We start from the raw sequence: 21,581 nt of genomic DNA, 5'->3' as shown, positions 1-21,581 counted from the left end.
GTGGTATTGTGGTGCTTCACTGTTTTAGTGAATGTCACTGGTCTGATCAGTGATAGAGGCAGAATCAAAAGTCAAGTACTTCATCCTCAGAAATTGCCCTATCACAAGCAACTTCACTGCTTCTTCAGCTTCTGGGTCTCTGCACAAACCAGCCCACACTCCAACAAGGTGAGGTTTGTGGGATGAATACTAAGGGAATAAAATCCCACACAGGAAGCAAATGTGGAGGATTCACACATATGGGTAGTACAGCTGATTGCAGATATTAATTGTAAAGAAATAATAAAAATAATAGGTCCAGCATTTACTTAATGTCTGTTATATATTTGGAATATATATATATATATATACACATACATAAATACATACATATTTGGATTTATTTTTATTTTCTGGTATGAATGTTTTGCCTATATGTATATGTTTGTATTACATGTATGAGTGGTTCCCATGGAGATCAGAAGAAGACATTGGATCCCTGGAACTGGAGTTACAGATGAGATTCCATGTGTGAAACGAACCCAGGTTATTTGCAAGAGCAGAAAGTGCTCTTAACATCTGAGCCATTTCTTCAGCTCCTATCATGTAGTTTTAAACAAATAAAATAATTTATTTTCTTTGTAACTCTGTAGGTAACTCTAATATTTTGACCCATTCTACAGATGAGAAAAAAAATGACACTTAAAGTGCTTAGCTTAGAACAAAGTGGCCACACAGGCTCCAAATGGAAATATAGCAGTTAGGTCAGAGGCCTAGTGAAAGATCAAAACTAGTCTATCCTCAGTGCTCATATTTAGGGTTGTCTAGTTCTCTGTCATTCAGAGAGTAGAGTCTCTTTCCACAGTGACACAAAGCTGTTAGAACCTGGCCTGCTATGTTAAGACCAGGTGTGCAGCCTGAAAAAAACTCAGGCCACAACTCCCCTAATATGCTTATACATAGCTCCCATAGACAGGACAGGGACTTATAATCAAATTGATGCCTTTTGAACAAAAAACTCTAATGCCTGCCTTGAGACCAGCTTGAGACTATGTCCAGGATTCTTACTTACTCTTTCAGGAAAAAACAAAACAAAACAAAACAAAACAAAACAGAATAAAACAAAACAAAACAAAACAAAATTAAACAAAATTAAACAGAAGTAGAGGCTTTCTCATATGTGTTCTGTCTTTCTCCTTCTTCCTCTCTCTCCCCTTTAAGGTCTCTCTAATGTGCTATTCAAAGTAAATATTTCTTCTACTTTAACTTTGAGTTAATTCTCTTATTAACATTTTTATAATGTCTATGATGTCCCCCTGTGTCATGATCATGCCACCTCTGGTTTTATTTTCTGTCCTTTCTTAAGTTCTCCCACTCAAGGCCCAACAATGGCTCCTGTGGTTGACAGCATTCTCTCTCCTGTTAAAGCTCATTTCCTCAAGGGTAATTTTGGTAAGTTCTTTTCCCAAGCTTGCCCTGCTCTGTTTCTCCTGAACACATATGTGACCAGATGTGTTGAAAAGCCAGAGTAGTGTAGTGACCATGCACTCTGTGTGATCAATGGTGACACTAAGTGTAGTGACCATACACTCTGTGTGATCAATGGTGATATCATGCTCTATCACCTTAAGACAATGAACCAAAACCAAAATGTATACAAAAAATGGAAGGAGCTTTAATATATCTCATAATCCTTTGGAAATCTTTGTTTTAATGATTTATTTATTTTAAGGCCACTTGTGACTAGGGAAAGGAACCATGCACAGCAGTAAAAAAAATATGTATAGAAACAGATATTGTCTCTAAAACCTGACTCCCAAGCTAGATATCTCTTAATGTTATGATCATGGCTCTAGAAGTATCTACATTGAGAAAATAAAAGAGGAACAGATTTTGGGGTCATGAAAATGACAAGGGCATGGAAATGGACTCTGGGGGGCTGTGAACCAACTGGATCAGATTACAAGTGACACTGAAGTTCTATTTTGACAAGGACTCATATTTTTCCCCAGGGCACAGAAAACATACAGCTTGATTATCAGTGAAACATATTGTCAATGATCATTAAATCCCACCTATTACTACCATTAAAGTGGCAAGTAGATTTTAAAGACAGACTTCATAAAATCAAGAAAATATTGATGAGAATGGTAATTTAAGCCAATGGTAGATGTAGGCAGGCGAGTGGGAAAGAGAGGACATTGGTTGGATAAGTGTTAGTTTAAGATAGTGGCAGCTTAATTGGTTTTTATTTGGTGGCCAAAGATTGAAGCATTGACATGAATTTTGGTGCTGGAGCAGGTTCTTTATCATATTGGCCATAGAGCACACTGATTAAGTAAGAGCATGTGCATTTGAGGCCAGGCAGATTGCCCAGTGGATAAAAAATGCTTGCTGTGAGTCTGGTTCTCCAGAACTCAGGTAAAAGTGGACACAGTAGTTCAAGCTTCTGAAATCCCGAAATGCACTATGAGCAGATAGGGGGCAGACACAGGAGAATCTTTACAGGTATGGGACCAGCTAGAGTGGCTTATACAGCGGGGGGAAAAAGATCCTGTCTCAAACATAATAAAAAGTCAAGGAACAATTCCTGAAGTTTGTCCTCTGATGTCCACATGTATGCCTATGCCTGAACAGAATGAATAAGATATATATATATATATATATATATATATATATATATATATATATATATATATATATAGAGAGAGAGAGAGAGAGAGAGAGAGAGAGAGAGAGAGAGAGAGTCATTGGGTCTTCTTTTACATCTTTTACATCGACTGAGATTTGAGCTCTTTGTCTTGGTGCCCAGCTCTGTTTCTTTGGAAATCCTATTTAGCCTTCTAAGCTTCAATTTCCTATCAAATAGGAATGCAGTGGTCCCTGTCTCGAAGGGTTTCTGCAGTGTACACTGGCCTTATTATTGGTTGGTAACCTTGGTACTCTTTATTGTCACCATCTACCTTGCTTCCTAGGAAACAGGATTTTATAGCAAATTTTTTTTGTTGATCATTTTTCTGCAAACATCTGTGAACTGAGGAGTATAATTAGGGTTCTTCTGATGAAGCTTCTCTATGGTCTTTAAAAAAAATTAGAATAGTGTGGGATCAGGTCCCAAATGTGCTCGTTTATGCTGAAGTTTTCAAAATTGTTTTTCACAAAGTGGATGTGTTTGGGTTGATTATGTGTGTGTATTATACTATGAACTTTCAACATAAAGGGCCTACAGCTGAAGATGATTGTACATAGAGAAAAGAAACATTACATTGATTGGTTAGCTGTTCTAGTCATTGTTTTTCATTGTCTTTTGATTTTCCTCTTTTAATTTTGTATCAAGTATTTGACTATTGTGGTGAACACTGACCAATTGGCCTGATTTCAGAGAAAGAAGTGATGCATGTTTGAGCAAGATGCTGTCTGTGGGAATCACTCTAGGAAGGAGGCATATATGCAGCCTCCCCTCATACTTGCAACAGTAGAGGATTGAGGCCAAGACCAAGAAGCTAGACGTAAGATGACTCATTCTCTCAACAGAGGAGAAGGATTTGGAGCATCATATGCAAGGTGGCAAATCAGCTGTTGACAGAGGTGCTGGGGAACTACTGGAAGGGGACCTGACCCAGTTGTGTAGAAAATTAAATAAGTGTTAGTGTGTATCTAGATCACAGTGTAAAAGTGGGGATGGAGGATAGGAGAAGCAGGAATGAGCAGGAGTCTGTGATATGCAGACTGTTAATGAGTACCTGACTTTTCATTTACATGCAAGACTGTTTGTGTCTGGGGAATAGGATGGGGGAGATGATTAGGAATATAAGTTTATCTAAAAAGTTAGTATAAAGAACTATATAATTCAGAAACACTGGAGAAAAATCCTAAGTCCACTGTTAAATTTTAAAATGGAGACAACATAGTTGGTTATTAGATCATGAAATAAACTAAGATCAATCCAATGCAGTAATATCAATGATATGAAAATAAAACTATATAACACCATGACAGAAACCTCTCCAGTATATTGAAATAAACTGTTGATAAAAAGATTCCTTCTGAAATAATAAATCTTTACAAATAGGATATATAAAGCAATTTTGGTTAATCAGTATTTTCTTGGTTTTGACAATAAATATGCATCAGTATTTTTATAACAAGATTAACTTTACTTGGGCAAAACAACAAAAAAGCAACTTAAATCAAGAAGAATGAAAGCTAAGTAGGGAGGCCAGGGACTGCATGCTGTTTGCATGCTCTAAAGCTGCCTTCTTTCTGCTATCATTAAGAATAAATTCACTCGATCTAAACTTGAATTGTGTCTAAGTCTCTGGTTCTTCCCAGTGTATATGAAAGCCACAGTATAAGGCAATCTTAGGAGTGACCTGAAATTGAGTGACGAAGAGGGCTGCATCTTATGTGCAATTTAAATTGATCACAAACACTATCCATGTGTTAAACCTGCTTAAATCTGAGTATTTTCAGGAATGGAGGACCTTCTCAATTCTCCCCGTGTTGTGTATGGTATTACTTTATTAAAAGGATTCATGATTAAATACATTTATACATCACAGTGTCAAGGTGTAAATATTTCTCTGGTAATTTTGAGGACTAGATTGGTTTCAGTTTTTAGTTTCATGATTTATTTTTTGGGGTCATCCAATCTATTTACTAGGAATTTGATGTGTCAAATGAAGATAATGATTGTGCTTATTTGGTCATTTGTGTTTGTGAGGAAGGAATGATGCCGTGAACTTGCAGAAACTCTATATAAAAGAAATGCTATGCAGATAGAAACCAAACTATCATAGTCAGACACTGAGCTGCTGCTGAGCCTGCTTCTAGAAATAGCTTCTTCCTGGAGGAGGATGCTGTCAACCCTACTGTGCTCAACTCCACTCCTGCAGTGACTCTTCTTACCTTTATCTGCCCTTAATATTTTCAAGAAGAATGACACAATTATATTCTTTCCTCTTTTTTTTTTTTTTTTTGCATTCTTCCACATGAATCATTATAAGTATCTGGCACTTAACGAGGGTTGAAATGAGCTAAATATGCTGTAAAATAATGATTGAGCCATATCCAACAGGATCAAAGTCCCTGCCTAATGGGAAGAGTGGGGCAGCTGTGCTGTTTCTGCTTTCTATTTGTGTTAATCAGAGAGGGAAAGAGAAAACTTGAAGGTCATTCAAGCAACTGCACTGGATTTTCAGTTTGTGCCAGGTAGGGATTTAAAGAATAAAATCCTCAGACGGAAAGGGAGCCCTAGGTCACCTCAGCTTCTAAGGCACAATTACAACTCCAGCTGGATAAATTTTCTTCTCCCAGAAATAATTTATACATCTATTAATCTTTCTTTTCGTTGAGTGAAGCTTCCTCCATAGTGCTGGTCACCAAATGGACATGGCAGTGTGATACCCAGGGCAATTCATGAGGTACAGGAAGCTATTCTATCAATATTGACCACATTTCTGGTTATTTCTTATATGGTGTAGAAAATATAAACATAATGTGCTGTTTTTTTATTTTTTGTTGTAGTTTTTTGGGTTTTTTTGTATTTGTTTTCTTTTTATTTTTTTTTAACTTGATACAAAATAGTCATTTGATAAGAGGCAACTTCAATTGAGAAAATATTCCTGCTTGGCCTGTGGACAAGTCTATAGAGGTATTTTCTTGATTAATTCTTAATGTAGGAGGGCCAGCCTATTGGGAATGCTGTTATCCTTGGGCCTGTGGTCCTGGATGCTATAATAAAGCAGGTAGAGAAAAGCCACAAGGAGCAAGCTAGTAAGCAGCATTCCTCCATGGTCTCTGCTTCTGTTCCTGACTCCAGGTTCCCACCTTGCTTGACTTCCCTCTGTGATGGAGTGTGAAAGAGAGTTGCAAAATGAAGTAAACCCTTCCTCTCTAAGCTGTTTTAGTTTCTGTGTTTATCACAGCAATAGAAACCATTGTATACACACACAAACACACACACACACACACACACACACACACACCATTTGAAGATACTTGCATATATTAGAGGCAACTTTTGTGCTTTACTACTGGGATGTATTATTAAAATAATTTTGGTTCTGGGCATATGGCTCAGTGGTGCAATACTTGCCTTCTATATACAAAGCCCTGTTTTCAATTCTTATCACCACAAAACAAAAAAGAAATCAAATCAGTACTTTTTATAAAACTAGTAAGCAACATATGGAGAGGTTAATACTATTAAGAGTGATAGATCAGTATTAGCGTTTGAACTTTGGAAGACTCCACATTATTGAAATAGGATATGCAATAGCTGAATGGCTAAGTGGTTACATAAGCATCCACAAGCTTTGTTAAATCCCCAGGGACTATAGATAATACTACTAATAATTGAAAGACATATAATACCTGCAGAGAAAGTTATATAAACAAGAGTATAAGCAACATAAAAAAATCATGAAAGATTTAATCCTTAAACTAAATCAATGGAGTTGTGTTGTCTTAAAAGTTATTGCATTTGAGTAAACTAGAAGGGAGTCTGAGGAATATGAATTACTCCAAATGCCTTCCATGTGACTTTAGGTGACTATGCAATGATCATGCTGTTATGTAGTGAGAGAATCACCAACAGGGCTGCCCTCAGGAGAGCAGCAACAGGGAGAAGGCTCAGGTAGGGTTAGGTCAAGGTCAGATTGGTTCTGTCCTAGGTCCCATGAGAGAATCATTTGGAAAATAAAACTCAAATGAATAGAATCCCTATGTCAGAGAGGTTCTTATTTATTTGGGATTGATTGAAGACTGGGTATTCATTGTGCTCAGAAGCTAACCATGAGATTCTGGTGTACAAATGGGACTGAGAACTAGAGGCATTGGATAAATGGATGAAGGGAATAGGGCTCCAGGAAACCTTTTTGTAGATCTGCATCCAATTTCCAAATTTACTAGTTATACAGTTTTGGGAATTTTCTGGCTCCAATTGAGAATAGTGTGGCAAGTGCTCTGACTATCTCGTAAGGGCAAGTGGGAGCAGTACGTGGCTCTCTATGCACGGTTGACCGTGGAAACATAGAAGTGGTTGTTGGTTGAAGGACTACAGCTCATGTGCTTATCTAAGATGGATTGCCACCATCAGTGAATGTCCTATTTATCACTCAGATAATTTCCATTATTTGCATTGTCTTCAATATTATGCCAATTGTTACTGATGTTTGAATAAAACCAGGCAGTTTTATAAAGCTACCAAAAGTTAACCGATTTAAGTCCTCACAACCAATATTCATTCAGAAAAAGTATTGTTTTTCCTATTCCCCAAACTTATTTGGTGTCTTTAACACATGCTTACCTTAGGAATAAAATGAAGGGCCGCTTATATATCGCAGAGTATGCTCCACTAAATTATAGTTGTGAGTGTTTTATTAGTGTTATTTTAATGAAAGCATTTCATGAGAAATAAGGTTGAAATGTGTAGATTTAGTAAAAATATTTCTTTAGTTGATTACTTCAAAGATCTTTGTAATGTTTTTTATGTTGATTTTCACATGTTTATCATTTTTATATGCTCATTTATTCTATTTTAATATGCTTTTTGTATGTTTATTCAGAAGCCTCAAAAGAATCACATACATGTTTCAGAATTTCTCAGTCCTTTATGGTTTTAGAGTTCTTTAAAGTAACATAGAAAAGGTGCTAATATTTAAAAACACACAGTGGGAAATGCTAATCTAAGGCAATGATGCTATGGTATAGAAATCAAAATAAGTGAACAAAGATGCCCCTAGCTTGCCTACAGGGTCTTGGTAGATTAGGGTCTGCCCATGACTAATACATAGTTTCTCAAAGTCAGAGTCCAGTGTTTTTCCACTTGACTTCAATGCATTTATCATCCTTTCCTTCCTTTACTACTTCCCTTTTAAGGAAAGAAGAGATGAATTCATTCTCTGCGAAAGTATATAAATTCTCTTACTGACATTTTTTTCTTTAAATGTCAAGTAGAGGTTATAGAGGGGAAAGTGTAAGATTTTAAACCTTAAATTATAATGTGACAAGGAGCTTGACAACCAACAACTAATGTTACTGCTGTAAAAATGACAAATGATACCAGATTTTAAGTCTCTGGTATTTTATGCAAAGATGGTGAAAAGACTACATTTTTATAATATATTTGGCTCTGAGGAGCATATTGCTAAGGTTTAAGAAGAAAGAGTGTATGGAAATATACGAAAGATTTAAAAAACCCAAAACTTTGATGTTGTCAACTTTTGACCATCTGATTCAAGATACTCAAGACCAAGTAATAATCTATTCACTCAGAAGTCAACAGTACGTTTCCAGTATAATCCACAAACATCTGTTATCTCTGGAATTCAATTAAATAAACAGATAAAAAATTTTAATGCCATGACACAAAGGTCAGTAAAATTTTACATGGAAATATACAATACATACCAAATATTTGGGTGACCATGAAACATACAACTGGATGGCTATATAACCTCATTTCAGACACTATATGTTTGTGGCAAAGTAGATAGTATCATTCTTCCTTACATCATAATTTGTTCTAAGCTTAGGTGGTATAAAATTGCCTAGGTCTTTAAATGTGGAAAATAAGATAGTTAGGAACCCAAAGATGTTTTAAGTGAAAATTTATTTAAAATAAAAAAGTAAGCAGAAAGGGACAATTGCTACTTTTGCAAAAGACATGACTTTAGTTCCCAGTGCCCACACTGGGCAGTTCAAAATCAACACAAACTCCAAGGCATCTAAGACCTTTGCAAAAGGAAAACAAACTCAATAAATGGTGTCAGAACAAGAACTACATTAGTCATATGTAAGTGCATACAAATATAACACTGTTATAAATAAGGACAAAAACCCAGATCACCTCTTCCAATCTCAGTCCTATCCTGTCCCCATAAACAAAGAAACCAGGTAGATTAAAAATAAAAATATAGGAACACAGGTTCTATTCCCAGCACACATGTAGTGGTTAAAAACATCTGTGATCTAGAGTACCCTACACTCAATTTTAGCCTCCATGGGCATCAAGGATGTAACTAGTACACAGATATATATACAGGAAAAATATAAACCAGCATATTTAAAGAAACATTAAGGAATGTATATATACGATCTTTAAAAAAACTCTTCCATCTAAAACATACACAATATAAACAAAAATTGAGAGAAAAAAAATGAATGTGTGATAACAAATGGTGGCAGTTCCTTTATGTTATACCCAGCATCTATCTAGCCAGGACATAGACATAGATTGTCTAACTCAGTCATGCTTAATAGACACTAGCTTTCAATCCTGTCAGAAATCTGGTGAGTATGGCATTAAATCTTTAAACTTGCTACGACAGACAGAGATTTCTAAATCTTTGACCCACCTGCCCCTTCCCAGGTCTCCAAAAAGATATGGGCACACCAACAAAGGACTCTACCTGGATTGTGACACACCAGCCACTGGACAACACTGCCCCTATGCCTTATACACTGCCAGGACTCTACCTAAACTGTGGACAAACAGAGGACACCCGGAAAGTTAAATGTTTCATATTATATAAGGGTAGGTGAAGTCATCTTTCATGTTCCTCCTCCATTGAAAAAAGCTTCTCATCTTCTGGGCTTGATGGCCAGACTTCATCTGCCTGCATTGCAATGGAGACCACAGGCACTTGAGAGAACTGTTTAGGTAATTGGATATAGACTAACTTCTATAATTTTAATTAATATATGATATCTAGATTATAATGTATGCTTCTCGGGTCTCTGATTACATTGATGGCTAAGCTAACTGAAGCTTGACAACTAAAGAACAGGCAGCTAGCTCCTTACCCCAAGGAATCCACCACTGTTAGCTCATTAGTCAATTCATTAACTAATTAAGACTACTAGATCTCTTATTAACAAGACAGACAGGTTTTTCTTGCTCACAGATTTTATGATAAAAGATATACAAGTTTCAAAGTTAACCTTTTGCTACTCTCTTATCTAAAAAACTCAGTTTGCAGTGACTGTTCCCCAGTGATCAACCACCTATGTCTTATGGCAAATAGTTGGATAGAAAAAGGAAACCTTATGCAAGGCCTGAGGATATGAAAGCTTAAGACTGGGCAGTGAAGATATGGCAGTAGAAACTTGTACATATATATGAAAAAGGGACTGATCCTTGCCATTTCTAAGGGCGGGAATACAAAGGAAGAAAAGTATAGAAAATAATTTTCAATGCAATGAGAAAAAATAGGTGATGGTGGTTAGCACCCATTATGTATCTGTGGGGAAGTATTATATTCTCCATTCTTAAAGGGTCTCATCAGAAGTGAAATATCACTCCACACAGTTGATTTTCTGTGAGATTGTGAGGTTCCAAACAAAGATGACATTTAAAATTTAAATTCTGAAACATAAAAACTTTCTTAAAAGGAACTGTATACTCTATATAGAATGAATCAGGAGATGCCCAACGTGAAGTTATCAAGCCAAGGGGCATATTATTAAGACTGCTCTCTCAAGGGTGCAGCCTCACTTACTAGGTGACTGGAGACTTTCAGAACTGTAGAAATGTAGCTACAAGGTCTAAAAGAACTAATGGGAGTTCAATATACACTAATTTTTATTTGTTGCCATTCTCAGGATTTTCCAAAGCAAGCTCTTTTATTGAGCCATAGCCCAATGTAGAGTTTCATTTTCAGGCCAGTGTACTTAAAGTACTCTAAGTGGGTAACATACTGGGGACGTTTTCCTAAGGACCAAAAGAAGGAAGTGGGGTAAACAGCTTCAGAAAGAATGGCATATTTAGAACGCTGCAGCTGGTAAGTCAGAGTCTAAATCATGTGCACTTCCTTTGGGGGAAGGACAGTTGGAAGAGTATGAAAAAGACATTATAAAGTAGGGCTTAAGTGGAGTGATGAGAAGCTGTAACGTATCTTGGAGACAACGTAAGGTAATTGGTGTTCAGGGTAGTGTCACTAATTATTTTTTGTTTGTATTTGTCTCTCAGGGTCATTTTTTGCTTTCAGAATATTTTAACATGAACAATTTTCTTTCATTCCCAGACTCCACTTGCCAGTTGCCTTGGGAGTCCTAATTATGGTTTTCTTTATATAGGACGGAAGAGAGCTATTATTCTGGAAAGTTCATTTTAAAAAATACATTCATTTCTTAACGCTTAAAACAAGGAAGAATTATGTCACAGCTCTTTTCAAAATTATTATATTTATAATGAATATAAAATTACCATGGAAAAATACCATGGCATCTGAAAAATATCATTAGTAGAATTATATAGATATAGGGTTTTTTTTTTTTCTTAGAATTTAGAAATAAGTCTACAGATTTAGGTCCAGCTTCAGGAACTCAGCAGACAGGTCTAGCATGACCTCACAATGACATCAGATGAAGCAATGCTGGGAAAGTTATATCTGAACTCGGAGTATATAAAAGGTGAAGCCTGTCCTAAGGCAGCCATTACTTGAAAAGGAAAAAGGTTTTTTTTGTTGTTGTTGTTGTTTTTGTTTTTCATTTTCAATGTAGAAGATAGTTTCACACTTATTCTAATGTCAACATTTTAAATAATTAAATTTATGTTAAGCAAAAGTTGTTCATGTCTTAAGTACCTAAAATATTTTTTTCTCATATGAAAAGGCAACATCACAAGATTACTACCCAAAGCATACAAAGAAACAAAAGGTTCACAGTTTCTTGAGAATAAAAATGGTGGTGTCTTTAGGTGGTCAAGAATTTTGAAACACTGAGTAGCAAGTTTGACTAAAGGTCTTATTGGTGCTTTTTTTTCTCTCTATCCTTCCTTCCTATTTTCTTCCTTCCTTCCCTTCCTTCCTTCCTTCCTTCCTTCCTTCCTTCCTTCCTTCCTTCCTTCCTTCCTTCCTTCCTTCTTTTCTTCCTTCCTTCTTCCCTACCTCTCTCTATCCATCCCTCCTTTCATTTCTCCCCCATTCCTCCATCTACTATTCCTTCCATTGCTCCTTCCCTCTCTCACTTCCTTCCTTTTTCTTTCTTTCCTTTCTTATTTTGGCCTGTACAACTTGACTGGATGTTTTCTCAGTAGAAGAAGTCATTCCTAAAGACTACCTACACTTTGAAATGGTAGTTGGGTGACATACTCATTAAACTACTAACTAAATTCCAAGCAAAAGGAGGAAAGACAGACTGACTGGCAGATTCAATGAAATGAATTCCATCTCGTGCACAGAAAAATATTATACTGTAATATAAGTATTAATTGAGGTGATGAACATGAATGGACAGTCAGATTGCATTATCTGCAAAGCCAGTTCCCTCCATCTTTAACAATAGAAACATGGCTAAGTTATTAAATATCTCTACTCCTGTTTTCTTTTGCTTTAAAATTATTCCATCATGGGAAATAAATGTTACCTTATAAAGAAATATAAGGAGTTCTTTGAAATTCAATATATACCATATATAGAGATGGATTTAGTACAAAGGCTGTTCACAATCAGAAGTTAGACCACAGGGATTAAACAGAAACTCCCTAGATCCTAGGAATGTAAGACTAACCAATAAAAAACTGTGATGCTTTATCTTCCAAGCTGACATATATCATGCAATGATCTTTCTTTTGAATTTTGCATACCACTCTTCCCCTAACACTTTTCATAAAGGAAGAGTAGATAATGGCTCCTTGGAGACAGAATTCATCTTAAGTAGTTAGACAGACATTAGGCTCAGGAGCTCTTGGAAATTTGGATAGACTCTTACCTTCCCACATAATAGGCTTTTTGACTCCATCTCTAGGTTTCCAGAAGACCATCGCTTATGAAAATGGATTCATTTGAGAATATGCTAAAGAGATGGGAGGAATAATTATCTCCTTAATGAGATAATATATTTTTCCTTCCCAAAAGCCATTTTTGAATGTAACAGCTCATAGAGCTTCAATCACGCTACACTGCTATGTCTGCCTGCTTTCCTTTTCCATCTTTATCTCTTTTTTCTTTTAGATACTGGCCAAATATCTAAACATGCTTGCCTGCTACTAGGAATTTCCCATTCTTTCTCTGAGGTTCCCCTTTCCTTTCTGCAGTCCTGCTGCTTGCTGATGTCCATTGCTGTACAGGAATATAATAAAAGTTAAATGAGTTAAAGGAAAGGTCATAATCTGATAAGATTGCTAGCCAAGGAGAGGGAGAGGGAGAGGGAGAGGGAGAGGGAGAGGGAGAGGGAGAGGGAGAGGGAGAGGGAGAGGGAGAGGGAGAGGGAGAGGGAGAGGGAGAGGGAGAGGGAGGAGAGGGAGAGGGAGAGGGAGAGGGAGAGGGAGAGGGAGAGGGAGAGGAGAGGGAGGAGAGGGAGAGGGAGAGGGAGAGGGAGAGGGAGAGGGAGAGGGAGAGGGAGAGGGAGAGGGAGAGGGAGAGGGAGAGGGAGAGGGAGAGGGAGAGGGAGAGGGAGAGGGAGAGGGAGAGGGAGAGGGAGAGGGAGAGGGAGAGGGAGAGGGAGAGGGAGAGGGAGAGGGAGAGGGAGAGGGAGAGGGAGAGGGAGAGGGAGAGGGAGAGGGAGAGGGAGAGGGAGAGGGAGAGGGAGAGAGGGAGGAGAGGGAGGAGAGGGAGAAGAAGGAGGAGAGGGAGAGGGAGAGGGAGAGGGAGAAGAAGGAGGAGAGGGAGAGGGAGAAGAAGGAGGAGAGGGAGAGGGAGAGGGAGAGGGAGAGGGAGAGGGAGAGGGAGAGGGAGAGGGAGAGGGAGAGGGAGAGGGAGAGGGAGAGGGAGAGGGAGAGGGAGAGGGAGAGGGAGAAGAAGGAGAAGAAGGAGAAGAAGGAGAAGAAGGAGAAGAAGGAGAAGAAGGAGAAGAAGGAGAAGAAGAAGAATCCATCTCTCACTCAGCAAGAGCACATTGAATGGGCATGTGAGAGGTACTCAGATGGTGGCTATCTGCAAACCTGGAGGAGTGCACTAACAAAAATGAAGGAATAGTTTCTGTAATTGTGAGAAAATAAATTTTTATTGTTTAAACCATCTAGTCTATGGTATTTTGTTATAACTTTCCAAGTTAAGACAGTCACATTGGGAGAAAAAAGAGGCTTATACATTTGTACACAGATTTGCTTGGGTCACACTCACCATTAGCAGCCTGTCTCCTACTTGCAACCTTCCATCTTTTTGTGCAGCTCCACCATCTATAATTTTTGTTACATAAATGCTGTTGTCTCCGGGAATGTGCTGGTTCCCCACCCCTCCAGCAATACTGAAGCCTAAACCTGGAGGAAAGGAACAGAAAATAAAAACAAATACAATTAGCTATATATCAATAACTGACAAGTAATTAGTTTATCTTTTTCTAATAAATAAAAGCAAGGTATACTACTGAAATCAATGCTGTTTTTAAATATTTGAAGGGCTTATTGATTTTTGCTAAGGAAGCAAAGATTTTATTTTAGGTAATCACACGTAAATTTTAGTTTTGTCCTATTTGATGACTGAGCACCAACCACTACTATTTCCAGCTAATGAGTTTAGATGACTAACTGGTCAGAACAAGGATACAGCTTTTATTCCCTTCAAGGTGAGAGATGTACTTTTGTATAGAGAATCTCAAGAATATTAAATAAGACACCTTCACTTTTCCTTTTATAATGAATGGCAAAATTATAAGATCATATGAAACGTGGACTCATATTTTAAGCAATGAGTTTTACTCTGGTTTGCAAAAATGCTTATTTTTATTTAACTATGGAAGATACAGCAAGAGCAAAATTATCTCCTGACTATAAAGTAATTATAAAGAAATGATTGATAGTCCCTTTGTGAATATGATTGACTATGTATTCAGTAAAATGCTTATAGTATATAAAAAACATGCAAGTTACTAAAAATTACAGGAGAAGAATAATTGAAGCCCATTGGAATTAAACACAGAGGTTTGTGTTTCTTGGATTTCTTGGCTTAAATACACACACACACACACACACACACACACACATACACACATATACACACACACATAAACACATTAAATAACTGATAAAGCTGTCAAAACATTTTGGTACTTTATGTGATAATAAAAATACTTTGTATAACATTAAATATATTTCAGTACACTTTTGATTATTAATATAGAGTAAATTAAATATATGTTCTGAAGACAATATAAACAATGGCAAAATGTCAACTTAATGAATTATAAAGTTATACCCTGAAATTATATTAAAAATGCAATGATTTTGTTAAGCAAACTATAATAGTTGTTAAAATAATTGGAACTGGTTCCAAATTGATATTGCAATTTAAAAAGTGTTACCTCATTTCCTACTGAGGTGAGTAATTATTCTTTATTGATGCTTTGACACCACCCCCATAGAACGACAAATACATTTCTTTTTTTAGGACTTAAAGCAATGACCAAAGAATAAATAAACTGGCTGTTCTTATGAACTTTAAAACACACATTAGCTCAGGTTGTCCAAAACTGTAACTTTATTGGCTAACAGAGCATAAGAATATTTTAAAAATATACCTTCAACACTTGCATTTTCACATGCAGTCTACTGCATTTGTAGCACAACAGAGGTCATTCCAAATACAGAAAAGAAAAAGGTTAAACACATATCTAAGAGCTCTGATTTACATCCACTAGTCCAGCAATAAATGCCAAAGACAATCTTGGTTCCTGAGAGCTATGGAACACATTACCACCATAAAAAAGATTAAGTCCCATAAAGAGAATAACTATAGAGTTGACATTTGGAGTTGAAGACTCTAGAAAGACCATGAAATCACTATGAACATTTGGACATAAATACATCAGCTGAAAACTGTTTCCTCCCCCACCTCCTTTTTTTTTGAGATTAAGTTCATGTACTTCTTTTTATTTACTGATTCTATTCAAGGTGAAGTCAGATGTTTGTGGTATACAGATCTCTGAGACCCAGAGAGCTTGTCTGATGGCACAAAGTAAATATTTCTCACATTTTAATGATATATGAATACATTTTAAACCAACCCTCAGCTGAATAATTTTCAAATATTTTCAGATATTCAGAATGGTGTATAATGTGAAACTCTGTCTCTATAAATAAATCCAGTTTATTTACAAGTAAAAATATCCATATATGTTGTAAGATTGAATGCATTCCCATCCATCCATCCATCCATCCATCCATCCATCCATCCATCCATTTACATTTTCATTCATTCATCCAACATCTTCTAAATACATTGTATGGTTTTCTTGGTTTGAGACATGGTTATATGTAGTACAGGACAGCTTCAAACTCTTTGTAAAGCCAAAACTGGACTAAAGTTTCTGACCCTTCACTCTCCACTTTCCAAGTGCTAGGATTAAGAGCATAAATGTCCATGCCCATCTATTCTATGTATTTCATAACCAATTTCTGTCCATTTTGACCAAGACAGTCATCCTGTTTTATTTATCATGGCTACAGTAGAAATAAACTGGCTAGAGTATGCCTTTAAGGCTTTATTCAAATATTAAATTTCTCTGTAAGCCTGAATCTGATTTTCTATTAAATAATGTTCTTAACCATACACTTCATCTGTTAGCATTAACTGTCGTGTTGCTATAATCTAGAATCACCTAGAAAGAGCGTGTCAACAGGAAATTGTCTAGATCAGTTTTGTCTTTTGCTATGTCTGTGGGGCATTGTTCTGATTATGTTAATTGATGTAGAAAGACCAAGTCTAAAGGTAGGCAGTATTCCTTTGGGTTGAGGCTTGGTTCTATACAAGGGAAGAACAGTTGAGGCTAGCATTAATTCATTGTTTCATTGTTTTCTGCTCTTGATTAAAGTATAATGTAACCAGCTACTTCAAGTTTCCTCCACCTTGATTTGCCTGCAATAATAGATCTTAACCTGGAATCTCAAGGTGAATAAGCCTTTCTTTCTCTCCTAAGGTGCTTTTGTCAGGGGGTTTTATCATAGTAACAGGAAAAACAATGAATATATCTACCAATTTTATCATGTTCTGTTTTCTGTTTTCTCTTAGCATTTATTACTTTGTAATAAGTCACCTGTATGCCTTTTGGTTTGTGATATAGGTTCTGTTTGTAGCCAAGGCTGGGCTGGGATTCTTGAGCTCATATGATTTTCCTACCATGGCCTCCAAAAAGCTGGGATTATCAGCACAGACATTCATATATATGAATATTCACAGAATGAATAATGAATATATTCATTCAGTATTATAGTTATCTTCTTGGTGAAAATTCAAGCTCTGCAATGACATGGTTTTTTGTTTTTTATATTGTGTAAACAGAGAAAAGTTGGACATAGAAGTTTTAATGTAAGTGTACTTTCAGTGAGAGAAAGAACAAATGATTATGAAAGGAGGAAGAGAGGCACTGGTCTCATAAAAGAAAAAACCTTCCTGCTAAAAGGAAGATTGGTGACTGAGTGAGTGAGGGGCAGAACGCTGAGCAGTCAGTGAAACTAGTGAGTATGTGAGGCAGATCTTGGGTGTAGGAGAACTCAAATCAGCTTCCTGCCATCAGTCTGCCCAGAGTTTATGCCAATCATAAACAGGGAAAGGCCAGCAGCAGAGGCAGCATCTCATCCCGACGACTTCTTTATCTAACAACTGTGGAAATTCCTTTCTCAATTTTTTCATCTGAAATAAAAGGGTAGACACTCTATATCCTACAGAGATTGACACATAATAGACTCTGGATAAATACAATCCCCTGCCTTCTATGAGCCTCTTTGGCTGCTGAGAAAATCAGACACTTAAAATACTTTTGACAGGCGGGGCATGATGTGGCGGAGGTGTTGAGAGAAGTGTGCCTTTTAAAGGGTCTGGAAAAGGATCGACAGAAGCTCAGCATTTCAGCTTCATCTTAGGTTGAAGGAGGATTCATAAAAGAGAATGCACCTTTTGACCACAACCCTCCCTCTGGATGCCAGAAATACTGAATGACAGCACCAATAAAACCCAGCTTTCCTGAACCTGCCACAGAAGCAAAATCCTAGGACAACATGTTTCTGTGGTATGATGAACTACACTGACCAAGGTGGTACAATAGAATTATAAATATTTGAGTCAGCAATGCAAAAAATCACTGGTTTTAGGAAATAAAACTCTCATTGGTCACCACCTGTTTTTTTTGTTTGTTTGTTGTTGTTGTTTTTTTGTTTTGTTTTGTTTTGTTTGTTTGTTTTGGTTTGGTTTTTTTTGCCTTCATGATAAGGACATAACTCTAGACCAACCATGAAACTAGTCAATTACAAAATCCATTCGGTGAAAAGACTTGGCATTGCTCACCTTTGTACCACCCAGTGTGAATACTTTGGTCATTAAAATGAAAACTAAATATTCCTAATTAGCTGGCTACATAGAAAGCTAATACAGAAAACCCTCCTTAATCAAATCACAAAAGTAGATAAAATTAACAGATATTTCTGGGCTCCCATAATGACAAAAGACTTGCCAAACTCAAACAGCTAATCCCCTAAGTAATTAAAACTATGTTTGACAAATGTGGATGTTCTTGTAGAATTTTAGGATTCCACCTATTATGTAAAGCTGGCTTCACTCCAGATTTTTTATGTATTCCCAAATTTTCTTCATCACACATATTAGCATAGAAGATGCAGGTACCAGGAAGCAACACACGAAGCTTACTAACACCTTTAATTGACCTCTTCCAATACAGAATGTCTTGCTCACTGTATAAATAGAGAAGGCAGTGAGTGGATCACAGTTCAGGCTTTCAGTGGTTGTCTGCCTACACGGAGGGGGAGGTGTCGGTAAGAGGCGGGGGCTGGAGCTGAAGTCTTGGCAGCATAGATTGATACTGTGCTTAGGAAGCTCAGAATAAAATGAAATACTTAAAAATGTCATATGATCACAATGTGCCCATGCATGCCTTGTGGGTGTAAAGCACCGAGCCTTGTGATAGCTGAGCACCAGTCAATAACTTGCTTCAACATCATTTTATGTGACTTTACTGGGACATCCCTTGAGGGCTTCTCCAAACAATTTGATATTATTAAACAGCTTGGTTCTGTCACAGCTTACTTAGGATCTGTCATTGAGGGTGTTTACTGCTTTATAGAGAGCACTATTGATATTCTGCACATTCCGTGTATGTTTTTATTGAAGGAGAAACAGTGAATTGTTCCTGAACTCTGGCTGGCCTGTCTTAGAACACACCTACCCTCGAGGGCAGCTTAATATTTGAATGTACACACAAGCAAGTTAAAAAGAAAGAACAGAAAAGAAATCGAACCCATGTGTCTGCTCAGTACTGATAACAGACCATTTGAAATCTCTTTACATTTAGAAAGAAAAAAAATGCTTAAAATAAACAGTGATGTGCCTTTTATTTTTATTTGCGAGATGAATGAATCCCTTTGGTTGCAGTGGATCTTTGTAATTAAAAGTCAAAACCAATTTGCTTACTCTTTGGATTTTTTTCTAGATTCAAATGACAAAGTTTTGGAATTGAAGAAGTGGCCCTTTGAAAACTCTTTGCAATGCTCAGTACTTTTATAGAGTCTCACAGCTGAAGACTTTCCCCCCAGTACCTATTTCGTGAGATTCACAGAAACTCTTGTCTGCTGCTTTCACTGACTCAAAGTAGCATGCACACCCTGTTTTCCAAGCCTGTATCTGTCCTCATAGGAAATCGCTTGTTCTTCCTTTATCCCCTCCTCTCGGATTGGCTCGTCTTTCCTATCTAAAAAGATATTTCCTTGAACTCATAACAGCCTTTCTTGCAAGAGCAGATGTTTGTGAATAGTGATTGACATATAGTTCCTAACCTCACTGACCATACTGAAAATCTGCTCAATCTCATCCTCCTCATTTCACATGGCACAGTCTATGTCCATGGCATCCTTTAGGTATGAACCACTTCTGCAAAAGCCCTGGAACCTGGTAGTATGGTTGTTTAGAACCAGCTTTATTATGGAGACAAATTAGGGTGAGTTTAATATGGATAAATTTATGCCTTAATTCTGAGAAAATGAGGAAATCTAGACACCAAAATACACAGGAATAATTCAAGGGATGATGGAAGCTGATATTGGAAAAATAGACTTATAAACCAAGGTATACTAAAGATTTTCAATGATCTTAACAGTTGGGAAGACTTGAATACACTCCCCCTCAGGGTCTTCTGAAAATAATCTATCAGATGCCACCTTCACATAAGATCAGTAGCCTCATGGCCTGTCAGAGTATATTTCTGTATTTTTCTAAACCATCCACTTTGTAACACTTTGTTGTGGCAGGCTTAGGAAATGACTATAATTTCTGGTCTCCAGGGGCTGAGTAGTAATATTTATTATACATAGATCTTTCTTTTTAAATGACAGCCTTATGAATATACTGCCATATGCAAGTTATTTTCAATGTTCCCTCCTCCTGTAGTGAGTGTAGTTGTATAAATCATAAACAAGTTCCATCAGGTGAGCAGCACAGAATTTTCACGCACAGGTCCTGCAGACTTGATATGCCTTTGAATTTACTACATTGCCTGGAGCACTGCTGATATAACTGATATTCCTACTTTTCAATCAATGGTTCTCAACTTTCCTAATGCTGCAACACTTTAACACAGTTCCTCGTGTTGTGGTGGCCCCCAAACATTGTGCTTCATAGCTGTAATTTTGCTACTGTTATGAATCATAATGTTAATATCTGATATGCAGGGTTTTGACCCATGGGTTGAAAGTTGCTATGTAACGTTATCTTGTTTCTTTAATTTATCTGACTACATTTCTGTTTTCTCTGATGGCTTACCTTGCATCTGTGTTTTATGTGTGTGTAAATGCCTCTATGCCTATCCATGTGTGCACGTGGAGTCCAGAGGAGGACATCAGGTATCTCTGTCTATGACTTTTTGCTTTATTCTTACAGACAGTTTTCCTGAACTGGAACCTTGGTCATATTTTCTCAGTTACTGATGCAGTAACTAACAGTCAACCTGTGACAAATGAAGGAACCCAGAAGGTAACAATCTCGACTTGATCAGAAGTAAAATAAGAAAGGGTGCCAATAATAAACATTAGGACTCTAGGCATAATGGCAAGACAATGAAGATCATCTCATTTTTAGTTTATTTGACAACAAGAAAAGATAGTTATTACCCAAGAATAAGGATAGTGATGATGTCAGAGAACTAAAGAAAGTTTTGGAAAATTTTAAGTAGTTGCCCAGAAAGCATGCAGTTTATTAGAAAAATACACCCAAGTATCTATAATGATTATCTAATTAAGGCTTGAAACAGATAAATTAATTAGAACATTAGTATCTCTTTTTAAAGATTCTTCAAAAATTCTTAGCACGAAAAATAGAGGAATCTCACAAATTGGTCTCTTATGTGTACTGCTATTCTCTCTCCCTCCCATCTTCCAATAAATTACATGATCCCACTGAAGAGGGGTTGCATGATATAGACTGTTGAGCACAGTGTTGAGCATCTAGTGATTGTTGTGGTCAAGTCTACTAAATCATTCAGTGAGCAAATAGGCACATGATATACACATGCTTTTAAATATCTAGCATTCCCACAGTAGCAGAGATACATATATTTTAGTTCATTTCTTTAGACTAAAAGCCTTACAATATTTTATAGTAAGTACTTTCAACATGTCAGCTACTATGAGAAGTATTATTGAATTCAATAAAGTTATGTAA

The 21,581-nt window shown here is 36.8% G+C and overlaps 1 protein-coding gene across 24 annotated transcripts in view; it reads right to left on the bottom strand.

The window, feature by feature from the left end:
- Dlg2 (discs large MAGUK scaffold protein 2) overlaps window positions 1-21,581 on the bottom strand; it is a 1,841,012-nt gene that overhangs the window by 439,174 nt on the left and 1,380,257 nt on the right. For all 24 annotated transcript variants that reach the window (XM_076937777.1, XM_076937790.1, XM_076937770.1 and 21 more), the window contains one exon: window positions 14,046-14,182. In XM_076937777.1, coding sequence (XP_076793892.1) covers window positions 14,046-14,182 — 137 coding nt within the window. The remainder of the gene's footprint in view (window positions 1-14,045; window positions 14,183-21,581) is intronic.

The sequence above is a fragment of the Arvicanthis niloticus genome, chromosome 1 (assembly GCF_011762505.2).
Source record: "Arvicanthis niloticus isolate mArvNil1 chromosome 1, mArvNil1.pat.X, whole genome shotgun sequence".
Taxonomy (NCBI): domain Eukaryota; kingdom Metazoa; phylum Chordata; class Mammalia; order Rodentia; family Muridae; genus Arvicanthis; species Arvicanthis niloticus.
Note: the sequence above shows the minus strand (reverse complement) of the source record. Positions and strands in the feature narration are given on the sequence as shown.